Source organism: Stenella coeruleoalba (genome assembly GCF_951394435.1).
Source record: "Stenella coeruleoalba genome assembly, chromosome: 3".
Taxonomy (NCBI): domain Eukaryota; kingdom Metazoa; phylum Chordata; class Mammalia; order Artiodactyla; family Delphinidae; genus Stenella; species Stenella coeruleoalba.
Genome location: NC_137148.1, coordinates 154,560,441 through 154,573,964, shown reverse-complemented (window position 1 = coordinate 154,573,964; position 13,524 = coordinate 154,560,441). Strand labels below are relative to the sequence as shown.

At 55.5% G+C, this 13,524-nt stretch overlaps 1 protein-coding gene across 1 annotated transcript; it reads right to left on the bottom strand.

The window, feature by feature from the left end:
- Nucleotides 1-23: 23 nt before the first annotated feature.
- Nucleotides 24-11,372, bottom strand: SLC34A1 (solute carrier family 34 member 1; the record flags this gene model as incomplete). Its single annotated transcript, XM_079917540.1, has 12 exons — nucleotides 11,197-11,372; nucleotides 10,899-11,048; nucleotides 10,685-10,813; nucleotides 10,288-10,431; nucleotides 9,235-9,346; nucleotides 8,916-9,111; nucleotides 8,737-8,832; nucleotides 3,217-3,290; nucleotides 2,772-2,935; nucleotides 1,412-1,528; nucleotides 1,187-1,311; nucleotides 24-527 (listed from the first exon to the last, which is right to left on the bottom strand). The coding sequence occupies exons 1-12, from the start codon at nucleotides 11,303-11,305 to the stop codon at nucleotides 24-26; spliced, it is 1,920 nt and encodes a 639-aa protein (XP_079773666.1). The 5' UTR covers nucleotides 11,306-11,372.
- Between the last annotated feature and the right edge of the window lie 2,152 nt (nucleotides 11,373-13,524).

Here is a 13,524-nt window from a genome sequence, read left to right as displayed (position 1 = left end):
CAGGCAGCAGTCTGGGCTGGAGCCTAGAGACGGGTGGCGTTGTGGTGATTGGGCATCGCGAGGCGGGGGGAGGGTGTGGCAGGGGGCAGGTCCTCCAGGAAGACCCTGGCAGGCAGCGGGGGTGAGCGGGGCTCGGGCCTGGCACAGCACAAGGTAGCGCGGGTGATGAGGTGGTCCAGGGGCTGCAGGGAGTGCATCCAGTGGGGCAGGAAGTCCCATGTCTGCAGCCACTTGGGCAGGCGCCCGGGGCTGCGACTCTGCAGCATGCTGACAAGTACCACGAAGGCCAGCAGAGCCCCAAAGGGTGTGCCCACACCTACCATGGCCTGCCAGCCTGCCATGGAGATGCCAAACACTAGCGACGGCAGCAGCAGGAAGCACAGGAGGAGGTAGAGGACGGCGAACCAGCGGTACTTGGCAGTGCGTTTGCCCAACGCCTTGGCCATGCGGATGGGCAGGCGCGTGCAGGGCACTGGGTACCACAGCAGGATGCCTGAGATGTTGAAGAAGAAGTGGCAGAGGGCAATCTGCAGGGGAGAGGGCGGAGGGGTGGAGGTGGGCAGGGGTGCCAGCTCCTGAGTCAGGATAGATAACAGTGGCCCTACAGGGTCTGGGCAGCAGGAAAGTCAGCACTTAGGGCTGACATTCCCCCAGTAAAATACTGAAACACTTCTGGACCAGTAGGTAAATAACTGCTGCCCTGAACTCTCCACATTTCCCCCACTGATCTCCCTCTCAGGAATTCCCCAGCAGATCCTGCCCAGATCCAGTAGCTAAAAGATTCACATCAGTTTCTGGCTCAGGAGCTCTGGCCTTCTGAGTGGGCAACATCCTGGCTTATCAGTTACTCCTTTGCTCCTAGAACAGCAACCCCTTTGCTGTCTGCCCCCCCAGTCCTTGATCCCCCAAACTGAGCCAGCACCCCTTCCTCAGAGTACAAATCCCTCTCACTCTTGTTTGATTGGTGTGGCTCTCGGTAATGTCTCTCCCCTGTTAGACACTAAGGTCTTGAGGGCAGCACCAGGTATACTTTGCCCGTATGGTTCCCATAGAGTCTGGCATAGCAGGTGGCCCGTAGTAGGCAGTCAAAAACTAATTTGTACGTGTTGTCCTACGTTGGGTCAGGCTCCAGGCACCAGTTCTAGCCCTGTCCTGCCTCTGGCCAGGGTTACTCTCCCAAGCGCACCTGGAAAGCACTGGACAGCTTCTCCCGGGGGCTGGCCAGTGCAGCCAGGATGGCCGTGGTGGTGGTGCCGATGTTGGCGCCCAGTGTGAGTGGGTAGGCGCGCTCAAGGCTGATCACACCCAGGCCTGGGGGTAGAGGAGAGGACATGGTCTCCCCAGCTCCTTCCTTCAGCCCTTTTCCTGTCAGCCCTGCCCCACCTGACCCTGCCTCGGCGTAGGGACTTACCGATGAGTGGGGTGATGGCCGAGGTGAATACAGAACTGCTTTGGACAACGAAGGTCATGCCAGCGCCCACCACCATGGCAAAGTAGCCTGTGGCCCAGGTGAAGGGGGTGGGAAAGTCTGCGAGCAAACGGTCCCAGTAGGGTCAGTGGGAGGGCATTGGGAGGGGGCGGGGACTTTCCTTTGGGAGGAGGAATCCATGTCAGCTTCCAAGTGGGACCTTGTCAGTCCCCTGCTCGACTGCGGTGGCTTTTCCTGGTCCTCTTTGATCTTGGATTAAAGGCCCTTCTCAGCCTGCTTCTATCATGCTTTTGCTCCCTTGTTCCCTCTGCCTGGGACATCCTCCTCACTCCTAAATATTCATCCTCGGGACTCAGCGTGGATATCACTGCCACTGGAAAGCTCTCCCTGACCCCAGCCCCTGGGCAGACTTTGCTTCTCCCTCCTCTGAGCTCCCATAGATCCATGGATGCCCCTTATTCCGGCGTTTGTCATGCTGCCTTTGCCAGTGCCAGGCAGTGTCCCAAAAGCTCAAAATGAGGCTTAAATGAAAGTCAGATGGTATCACTGCCCTGCCCAAACCCCCAAGTGTCCCTATTAGCCTGGATAAAGTCTAGGCTCTGAGTGCAGCCTGGGACCTGCTCTGTCCCTGTTACCTCGCTGACCTCTCCCTACCTCTCTCCACCTCACTGAGCTCCCACCACACTGCTGGCCACCTTTTTGTGCCACAGTCCTGCCCAGCTGAGTCCTGCCTTGGAGCCTTTGCACTTTCGGGTAGGTTCCCTCCACCCGAAAAGCTCTTCAGCCACATCTGACTGCTCCACATTTAGGTCCCTGCTCAAATGTCACCTCTGCACAGAAGCCACTGACCACACATCAAAAGCAGCCTCTTCCATATTCTATTTGCTGTGTTTTGCTTTCCCCTTGGCAGTTACTGCTCTGTCTGAATTTATCCCCCCTCGATCACTTTTTTATTGCTTGTCTCTCCCTCTGGGCTGTGAGCCCCCTGAGGGCAGGAGCCATCTCTGTGTGGCTCACCTCTGTATCCCTGGCACCAGGCCATGCTTGGCATACAGTAGGGGCTTAATGACTATTAACTGAATCAAACAATGGCCTCTGAGAATCTCTTTGGAGCCACCTGCTAGAATGGAACCACAGCCGGAAGCAGCCACAGATCCCCAGCTGTCAGCACCTCAGGGGCCTCAAAAATCACCTCGTCCAATCTCTTCTTTGTTCACATGGGGAAACTGAGGCTCAGAGATGGTAGGACTTTACCCAGATCACACACCAAGGCAGTGGCAGGACTCAGCAAGATCCAGAAGGGCCCATCCTGGGGCCTGCCCACCCACTGCTCGAGGCTCACCAGTGTTGATAATCATCTGAATGACCTTGGCCACCTGGCCCTTGAGCAGAGAGTTGAGTATCTTGACGAGGAGGATGAGGCAGGTGCACAGGAGCACCAGGGAGCCAGCCAGCAGAATGAGCCCCACAGCCAGGTCAGGCAGGCCTGTGTCCACGAAAATGTGGCTGCCTGCGGGAGGGTGGTGGTAGTGGTATCAAGCTTCTGAGAGCTGACCCCCTCAATCCAGCTCCTAGCCCCCAACCTTTGCCACCCTCTTGGGCTCAGAGCCAAAGGCCTTGCCTCATGTCTCTTCAACCTCTAGAGCAGGGCCAGACCCAAGCCCAAGAGCTGGACTGGCTGACAGCTGTCCTTCTGGGGCTGGAAGCAGCAGTGGCCAGGTGGGAGATGGCTCTGCCTCTGCCAGACTCTGCCCTGCCATGCCAGACATCTCCCATGCTGCAGGTACTCACATTTCTCCATGGTGGCATTTCCGAGCATCCGGCTGGTGCTGGCCTCTGCCCTGGGCCTGCGGGAGGGAACCTAGATTAAGAGGAGAGTGACTTAGAGAATTCAGGAAAATGCAGCCTGGGATGGGGGCTAAGGTAGGGGTTAGGGAGAGATGGGGGATGGAGGGGATACAGATGGTCCTCTTTTTTTTTTTTTTTGCGGTACGCGGGCTGCTCACTGTTGTGGCCTCTCCCATTGCGGAGCACAGGCTCCAGACACACAGGCTCAGCGGCCATGGCTCACGGGCCCAGCCGCTCCGTGGCATGTGGGATCTTCCCGGACCGGGGCACAAACCTGTGTCCCCTGCATTGGCAGGCGGACTCTCAACCACTGCGCCACCAGGGAAGCCCCAGATGGTCCTCTTGACTACATGCCCCTGAATGCTTTGCTTGCCCTCTCTGAGTCTGTTTCCTCCAATGATGAAATGGAGTTGAAAATATCTGCCACAGGAGAATCTGGCTGTAGTCGACCCTCAGAATATTCAGCCCCATCAACCCACTGATCTGGCTCTCACGGGGGCCCGCAGGGGCCTCCTGATCTGATGGTGTCTTGTCCATGTTTTCTTCTACCTCTCCTTGGCATTGGAGGCTGCTGACCATGGCCCACTTCTTCTGAAAACTCTCCCTTCCCCATCTTTTATTATCAATCCCTGTCTCAGGGCCTCCTCTTCACCAGCATCCTTGCCCTGTCCTCTCCCCTCAGGCACGTAGCCCACGTTCTGTTTTCCTCTTGCTCAATTCCTTATCTGGAGGGGGTGGAGCAGAGGGCCCAGGACCAACATCTCTTCCCTCCCCCACCTACTATCGGTGAAGAGGAGGGGGTTCCTGGAGAAGGCCCTTAAATCAGAAGGCCCAGGACAAGCAGGTAGCCTAAGTGAGGGGCTCAGCCTTGCGTGGGGGTGGTGGGGAGTGTCCTGGGCCTAAAGGGGCAGCAGCTACTCAGCTCCAGGCCACTGTCACTGTCCAGGGATTTAGCCCAGCTTAGCCAAAGGGCCTGATTCTACAAGAGAAACCACAACTCTGAAGGTTTAGATAAAATCTCCCAATCTGTAAATGTTGGCAACCACTTTAAGACATACTTTACAATTCTGTGAAGGCCAGTCTGGCCAGTCTGGAACCACTCATTCGTAGCCTTCTTGGGTTAAGGAGTTTTTTTCTTTTCCTTGGCACAGCCTGTGGGATCTCAGTTCCCCGACCAGGGATCAAACCCAGGCCCCTAGCAGTGAAAGCGCAGGGTCCTAACCACTGGACTGCCAGGGAATTCCCTAAGGAGTTCTTTTTAAAAATGCAACCTGGGCTCCTTACCTTTCCCCCAGGGTCCCATCAGTGAAAGTAGAGAGTGGGCCAGGCTTGGCTAGGAAGAAGCCATGTCACAAAGGAGGAGTTGAGCGGCAGAAAGGGGCCCTTACTCCTTGGGCCCCAGGCAAAATGAAAGAGTCACAGCTTCTCCCCATCACCACCATCTGCCTCCTCTGGGAGCTGATATGGACCCTGGTCCCATTCCCCCTGTGGGGTCTCCATCTCACACCCCTCTGACCTTCCTGGGTGCTGAGGGTAAGGGCTCAGGCATGGTGCTGGCACTTGGATTTACAGCTCCTTTATGTTTTATTCTAATCTGTGTCATTTAAAAAAAAATGTGTGTTAGAGATAAGAACCATTTATGGCACCTGACTTTAAATCGGGGTTTATTTTAATGGCATGTACTCCCTTGAGGGGGGCAGCGTGCTCCTCTGTGTACCCAGTTGGCCATACCAGGGCCCTGGGGCATCCTCAAGCCTGGGCCAGAATTGCAGGCCGAGAAACCAGGAGAAAATAGTCTCTGATGGGCTTGATTGGAAAAGCCGGCTGGGAAAGTGGTGATAACTGGGAGACAGCCAGGTGTTTGCTGTCTGGCAGATCTGAGTTCAAATCCTGCTTTTATCTCAGCTACCTTGTGCAAGTCATGCCGCCTCACTGAGCCTGTTTTCTCTAAAGCAGGAAAAGAAAAGAGCTGTTGCAAAGGTTACAGGAGGAAATATGTGTGAAGCACTCACGACAGGGCTTAGATCATGACAAGCCTTCGATAAATTGTGCCTCCAAATAAAGATTAGACCCCCTCCTTCCCTGGGCCTATCTAGTATCACATGGTGTATGAGTGCGGGTTGACTTCCTAGGTCAGGATCAATGGCTCCTGCAGACATGCCTGAAGATCCTGGCCCTGCTGGGAAGGAACTTGGTGGACCATCCTGCACTGCACTGGGTCTAGGGGTCTCTTGGGGGAGGGTTCTCTGGGACCTGGGGAGGCTGGAAGAGGAGGAGAGGAGCTCCACTGGGGTCCCACTCAGTGCTGACAATGTCGGGGCAGGGCAAGGCTGGGGGCTAGGACTTCTGAGGTTTGGAAACTTGACCTTCCTGCCTGGGGTTATGTGGCCCTGGCTGAGCTCAAAGGGCCAGTCCAGAGACCCTAAAGTGCAAGAGAGGAGTGTGGAGGCAGCAAGAGTGGCAGAGAGGGGGTCAACTGCATTGCCAGGCTGGGTGGGCAGAGACGGGAGGGGAAGGAGCAGGCCCTGGGGTTTCCCTGGCCAGCAGAGGGGAAGGTGGGAGCTCCAGCCTAGATAAAGAGCTGCCAGGCCCAGGGTCTGGGGCATAGCCCCAGGATATGCCCATCCCTCCTGGGCCTGGGGTAGGTGGGGGTGGAGGAGAGGGAGGGGCATGTGGAGGGGGTGCCTTAGCCCTGGGCTCAACCCCAGCTGAGCACTCCCTGCTGTGTGACACTGGACAAAACACATAACCTCTCTAAGCCTCAGTTTCTTTGTCTGAAGCATGAGGTCCATAATGCTGCCCACTTCTCCCCAGGGGCTAGTTGTGAGGAATCTGGGAAGAAAGAGTTTGGGATTTATGTGCTTGCAGAGACAACCCAAATTCAGGAGACACCTCTGGGAACTGAACCATATGATTAAGCTCACAGAGGGATGTGGGCTCCAAGAATCCTTCCCCTGGGGAAAACCGTGCAGGATGTGGGTGTGCGCAGTAGTCTCCCCTCCAGGAGAAGAGGTGTTTTAGGGTCTTTGCTTTTCTGGAAGCAGAGCGTGAGTGCTCTGCTAGCAGCGCCATCTGGTGGCAAAGAGGAGAATTGATTTTTTTTTTTTTACGGCCACACCTACCACCCCTGGAGGTTCTCAAGTGGCTGTGGTCACCTGGTGGCATTCACGCCTGATAGGCAGAGTGGGAAATGGACACCTATGGTGGGATATACATCTGGAAGGGACAGCGAAATGGAGAGTCAAGAGTGTGGGCTCCAGATTCCACCAGGATTTTTGTCCTACCTCAATCACATAGACTTGGACAAGCCTGTCTGAACCTGTTTAAAATGGGGTTGTGACAATCCCTGTCTCCCAGGATGCAAGTCCTCAAAAGAAGCTGGTTTAAACCAGGTACATAGGGTTGACAATCCACACTGTGACCACACAAGAAGGTAATTCCCAGGACAGTGTCAGGACCCTGGAACATCAAGAATTGTTAGGATGCTAACAAACACTGCCTCTGGTTTTTCTTTCACCATCTGGAAAACCCCAGACTGTCAGTCACATAGGTGCCCTGGAGGCTGGCTTAGGCGAGGTTGGACCTAGCTTGGTGAAAGCTGGAAGCAATGAGAACAGGTTGGAAGGGGCCACAGGAGACTCGGTGGCCAGAGGAAAAACGTGAGTCTTCAGTGCAAGAGCTGCCAGTGCACGTGGCTGAGTGAGCCACTTTCCAAAGGGGACTGTCCCAGAGAGAGGGCCAGAACAGGGAGCTCACATCCCACCCCCAGCTACTCTCCAAGCCAAGGAAATCCAGTCTGGACCCTGCTCTCAAGGGAAGGTTTCCCGGGAGAGCTGGGACGAGAAAACAGTGCTCAGGCGAGTGGTAGCAGGCTCAGCGGAGGAACCAGTGAGGACAGCCCCAGCCCAGTGAACTTGGGTGGGTTGCTTCCAGTCCCTTGGCCTCAGGACCAGCATCACTGAGGATTCCATTGGGTGAGAGCTACATTTGCCGGTGCATCCTTCAAGGGGAGACCAGGTGAATGCAGCTGCAGGCAGGCAGCAGGGATTTCAGAGGACTCGAGGATCGCCACGGCTGAGGAGCTCCCTTCCACAGCTTGCTTTCTGTGAAGTTCAAAGTGTGTGACTTTGGTCTCTTTCAGGTTTTGCTGTGAAGCAGAGGGGATTTTGGCCATTCAGAGAGCTTGGAGAGGGCCCAGAGTGCTCATGAGAAGGAGAGATGTGTTAGAGGGGTCACAAAGCCAGCGTGAAAGCTGTCTGCATGGGCTTTTTGATGTCAAACTGCCTTGAACACTCAGAAGGACTGAGCTGGAGCTGTGTGCCACTCAGATGCAAAGGAAACTTGCAGGGCCAGTTGAAAGAATGTTCTCTGTTCACACTGGGATAAAGTCTGGGAACATCAAGTAGCAAGTGAAGAGGGTGTGCTGGGCTTCCGGTTTCCTTGTCTTTCATTCTAAATGGTGTTACTTCTTGTATGTCATAATCAAGGGGGAGCAAATACTGTGGATTATGGTTTTGATGAAGCATTTTCCTTTTTATGGCTGAGTGAGAAAGTGTGCTAATAGTTAGCTTCCATGTTAGCCTGGTGTAATGGCTGGTCCATGAGTGTCCAACTGATCCAAACGGAGCCTCATTCCAGGCATTAGAAGCCAGAAAGCAGCAGGAAGAGTGCAGCAGGACAAAGGGACACCGGCCTGTGGGAGTCTCCAGGGGAAGGAGCCCAATATCAGTACAAGTGGCTGTTGTGTCTCCAGTGAGGTCTCCATGGCCCACTTGTCCTGCTCCTGGACCAGTTTCCTGTTGGTCCTATTTTTCCCAGGCATCCTTATAGCACTCTCTCCCCGCCCACCTCCGCACATTACCTGGGCCCCCAAACACGGCAGAAGTGAGTCGTTAACCCCCCTGGCACCCGGGAGAAGAGAGAGCCCTAGATTGCAAGACCTGCGCTTGGGGCCCTGAAGCGGTAGGACAAGCTCTGGAGAGTTTCTTAGCCCCTTGGAGCCAATTTCTCTACCTATGAAATGACAGGGTTGAGCCATATCAGTGGTTCTTCAACTTGAGCATGGAACAGGCCTAGAGGGCTTGTTGAAATGTAGGCTGCTGGGCTCCACCTGTTTTTTTCTGATTTAGTGGGTCTGGGAAAGGGCCGGATAGTTTGCATCTCTAATGGGTTCCCAGGTGGTATGTGTGCCACTGGTCCACACTTTGAGAACCAATCTCTGGGCTGGATCGATGACATGCTAACTCTAATTGATTGGCAATGGCTGCCTGAAGCTGGTGTGAGGCTGGCAGGGTGTAGCAACATCTGCCCTAGGCACAGTATCACCGCAAAAGTGCCCCATGTTTGTCCTCCCAGGGTAAATGATCCCCTAGGTCTACATAGAGCTTTTGAACAGACGACACTGGCAGTCAGCTGTCTGGAGAAGGAGTCTTCTCACTGAAGCCAGACCTGGGACTCACCTCCATGGGGTTTGGGTGGCACCAGATCCGGATGAGACTGTGATTTCTCAGGGACTCATCCCCCGTGGCAATGCTGGTAATCACGGACTTGTCCAGCTGTGGGTAAGGTGTGGGAGGGGGGAGTGAGGGTGGGGTCCTACAGTCCCCCAGCCCCCACCCCATGACAGCCCTGCCTCCACCTGAATGATGAGCTTAGTGAAGGGCTCTGTGATGATCTTGAGCAGGTCAGGGGCATCGTGGCCGCCGCGGATGTTGAAGGAGGCCACCACAAGTCGAGTGATGTGGTGCAGGTACCCGGTGGCAGCCTCCAGGGGTAGCAGGACCAGAACTGACAGCCAGTTAAAGCAGTCATGCACTGTGGCCCCCGCGAAGGCCCTGGGCAGGGAGGCCACGTTGCAGGGCAGGCTGGAGCCAGGATGCACTCAGATTGGGGGCTCCTGGTGTCTGGGACCACCCTCCCCCGACAAGGACAGGCCCCTCACTGCTCCACCCCCTCACCGCCGGAAGTCAGTCCTGTCCCCCGCCTGCATCAGGGCCACGATGGTGTTGGTGACGGAGGTGCCGATGTTGGAGCCCATGATGATGGGGATGGCAGAGCTTACCTCCAGCACTGGTAGAAGAGGGCGCCTCTTAACTAACTGGATAAGGGCCACCCAGCTCCTGCCCCACAACCTCTCCTGTCAGACCCACTGCCCTCATCCCAGCCCCCAGCAGGCATTCCTGCCATGCTGCTGACTCTGCTTGGCCTCAGCATCACAGGTACATGGGGGCACATGCTGTGTGTTTACATGTGTGCGTACATGTGAACTGATGTTCACATATGTGTACTGCACCTGTGTATATGTGAACGAGTGTGTGGGTGCATGTCCACGAGGGCACGGGTCCTAAATTCAAATGTGTCTCTGTGCTTGTGTGTGCACATGTGTACACAAGTGTGATGTCACTTTCATGTGTCAGCTTGGCTAGTACCCAGTTATTCAGTCCAACACTAACCTAGATGTTGCTGTGAAGGTGTTTTGTGGATGGATTTGCCTCAACCATCAATTGACCTTGAGAAAAGATTAACCTCAATAATCTGGGTGGGCCTCATCTCATGAGATTAAAGGCCCTAAGAGCAAAACTGAAGCTTCCCTGGGGAAGAAGAAATTCCACCTATGCACTGCAGTATTGGCTTCTGCCCAAGAGGCCCAGCCTGCCTCACAATCACGTAAGCCAATTCTTTGCAATAAATTATAGATCTCTATATATCTCACGCAGGTTCTGTTTCTCTAATTCCTCTGGTTCTGTTCCCTTGATTGATGGAATGAGTGACTGTGTGGTGACATGAAGGTGAGCCTTCCTGAGGCTGTACTCCCTAGTTGCCACCCTTCCCAGCCCCTGGGGCGCCCCTCCTGGCTGAGACTCCAGGCCATGCTTTGGAGAACAGAGTGGGAGACACCAGAGCTGCCCATTGCCCGCGGCCCCTGCCCCCACTCCTGCTCTTCCCACCCCAGCCGCGCGTCCAGCATCCCAGCCCCCAACTCCTTCCCTGGCCCTGGTGGGCTTACTCACAGCCGGAGGAGACCATGCTGACCACGATGGATGTGGAGGTGCTGGAGCTCTGCACCAGCACGGTCACGAGGATCCCCACCACCAGCGCCGCCACCGGGTTGGACAGGATGGCATTGTCCTTGAAGATGTCGCCAGCCACCTTCCCTGGGGAGCATGAGCCAGCGTTGTCCGAGACCCTTCAAAACCCTTCCCTGGTCCCCTCCCCTCCGCCCTACCTCTCCCCTGAGGCTTTCCTGGGGAAGGAGAAATTCCACCTATGCACTACAGTATTGGCTTCTGCCCAAGAGGCCCAGCGTGCTTCACAATCACGTAAGCCAATTCCTTGCAATAAATCATAGATCTCCATATATCTCCTGCAGGTTCTGTTTCTATAATTCCTCTGGTTCTGTTCCCCTACCTCCGGCCAGCTGGAAGGCTGAGCTGAGCACGTCCAGGGAGCAGACGAAGAGGTAGAGGAAGACGAGCATCAGTGGTACCTTGAGGAGCGTCAAGCCAGCCCGGCACAGCTTCTGGGCCAACCCAGGCTCTGGAGAGGGGCCAGTCATGAGCACAGTGGCTGGAGGGCTCTGCCAGTGACTGCCAACACCCCTGCCACCCCGACCCAGGCCCACCTGGCTTCTGCTCATCCTCCTGGGCCAGCTTGGCAGGCAGCGGGTCATGGTGCTCCAGAACCTCCCCATAGGGGCAGCCTTGCTCGGCGAGGGCCATAGGGCCCAGGCTGGGGAAGGCATAGGCTGAGGTCCCTGGAATCCTGTGCAGGACTGGGGAGCGAGGCTGGTCAGCAGTTCCCTGAGGCCCCAGGTCCTGGGGAGGTTGGGAGGGGTGGGCAGAGGGGTGGAGGCCTCCCCACCGGGGCAGGACGTGGGCAACTGAGGGCAAGCAGGGTCCAGGGGTGGGAGCAGCACTCACCCTGTGGGCTGGGCACATAGGCAAACGCCGCCCCACACGTCATGTGCCCCCCACAGACTGGGAGTGGGGAGACAGCCCGGCTCTCCAGCCTCTCTCCGTAGGACATCATCCTGGGTACACACTGTGGGCCCTGCACATCAGGGGCACAGCAACACTGAGTGAGAACTGCTGTGTCCTGGAAACTCACACACACTCACACACCCATCCCTCCACACCCACACCCATACACTCACGTGCGCAAACACCCAAACATACCTCCAGCAAAGCACACCCTCCAACCCCACACAAACACACCCAGAGCTGCACACTCAGGTCTCAGCACAGATTTGGGGATTCATTCACTCATTCATTCAGCAAGTATTTATTGAGCATCTACTCTATCTAAGGCACTGAGCTTGATGCTGGGGTATAGCTGGCTAAGTACAGATGCAGCTCCTTCCCCCAGGAAGCTCAAAGTCTAGTGGAGAATCAGATGTCAATGAAATAATCCCTCAAATAGATGGAACATGGCAATGGGAGCAAGTGTTCTAATGACAGATACAGGTGTCACGAGAGTGCCCCTGGGGCACAGGGGTTCATCCTCACAAATGAACTTCTTTCCCCATCCACCCTTAGCCCCCAGCAATAAACAAGCACTGATGGGCCTTTCTGCCATGAATGAGGCTCAGACCAGGACTTGTTTAGTTAAGGAGGGCCCCCATCCTGTCCCCAAGTCTGGGAAGCCCTTGACTTGCTTTAGCTGCCCCTGAATTGCCACAGGAGTTCCCGGCTGTTGGGGTGGGAGTGCCCCAGTCTGCTTCAGCACCCCACCCTTCACCCCCAACCTTATTCCAAGGGCCCTGGCTGTGGGGTTGTGGGGCATGCAGAGCTGAATTCCAAGCTCTGGAAGAGCATGAGTCCGTTTTACTCTGGGGCAGTGAGCCAGGCTGGGCTGGGACTGAGATATTATACGGGACAGGAAACAGAGGCACAGTAAGGACAGAGGTGAGGAGCCTGTTTCCTACTAAGGGTTGGGGATGGGGTTGGGATGTGGGGACCCTGGACTCACCTTGGTGTTCTGTGTTTCAGCTCCTGCTCAGATGCTCAGGGAAGCCCTAGGGGCCTGAGGAGAACCTGGGATCCTCTTCTTTATACCCTCGGGTCAAGGGCAAAGTCCCTGGAACCCTAGCTGCCCTCCCTCTGTTCCCCAATTAACCTCACCCCGGTAGATTCCTCCCGGTTAATTGCTAATCGTCAGCTCTGCAGGGGGAGTCTGTGGACAGGCTCTCCCCTCCCCCACACAGATACTCAGCTAGAACCATGACCCAGACCCAGCAAGGAGGGCACAGATGCATCCCATGCCCCCAGGCAGAGACCCTGATGCCACTCAGGCACCTCATTCCCAGGGTCCCCAGAGATTCCATGGCTCTGGCCCCTTTCCCTCCTTCTTGGCCTGACAGTACTCTGCAAGGAGTAACACAAACACCCTTCAGCCTTGCCTTGCATCTGAGTGTCTATGGGTCTCTCTGTGTGTCTTGAGGGACATTTAGAGGAGAGGGAGTGTGTGATGGAGGAAGCAACAGAAGACAAACCCAGAGAAGCTATGTAGCGCTGAATTGTGGAGGGTCCAAGACCACAGATCCAGGATGTGAGCCTGAGAGAATCTGCCCCTGGCCAGATGGGGCAGGGCCTGGTCTGCATTTTAGAATGGTCCCAGGTGTGTGGGGTTCGGATGTGTCAAAGGGAGTGAGTCTGGAAGCAGAGAGACCGGTTAAAAGGGTGATGAGATGGTCCAGGTGAGAGAGGATGAGGTCTGAATCTAAGTGGGAAGAAGAGGGATGGAGAGGAGAAGATGCATCCCAGGGATACTTGGGCAGGACAATTGGTGTTGGGAGGGTGGGAGGGAGAGGAAATATATCACAGTTGGGCTTCTGGATCAGGAAGTTGATGATAACATGAGGTCTGTTGTAGAGTCCCTGAAACCCAGACAGGGGTCTTAGGGAGTCTTTGAGAAGCTTATTTCTCTTTACAGGACCTTGGAGCCTGAGTTGGGGCCCATATTCACAGAGAGATGAGAAGGGAGCTTCCCTTCTAAGGGACTAAGATTTTCTCAGATCCAGGAGTGGTGAGTTCCATTCAAGATCTAGCTTGGGCAACTGTCTGAGTGACCTAACATCCATCGGCCCATCCATCCATCCATCCATCCATCCATCCATCCATCCATCCTTCCATCCATCCACCCAGCCAGCCAGCCAGCCAGCCAGCCTTGTGTCTATCCATCCATTTCTAAGCACAGTAGTTGAGTTCCTATTCCATGCTGAGCCAAGATTGCAAGGCCAGCTTCTCTCC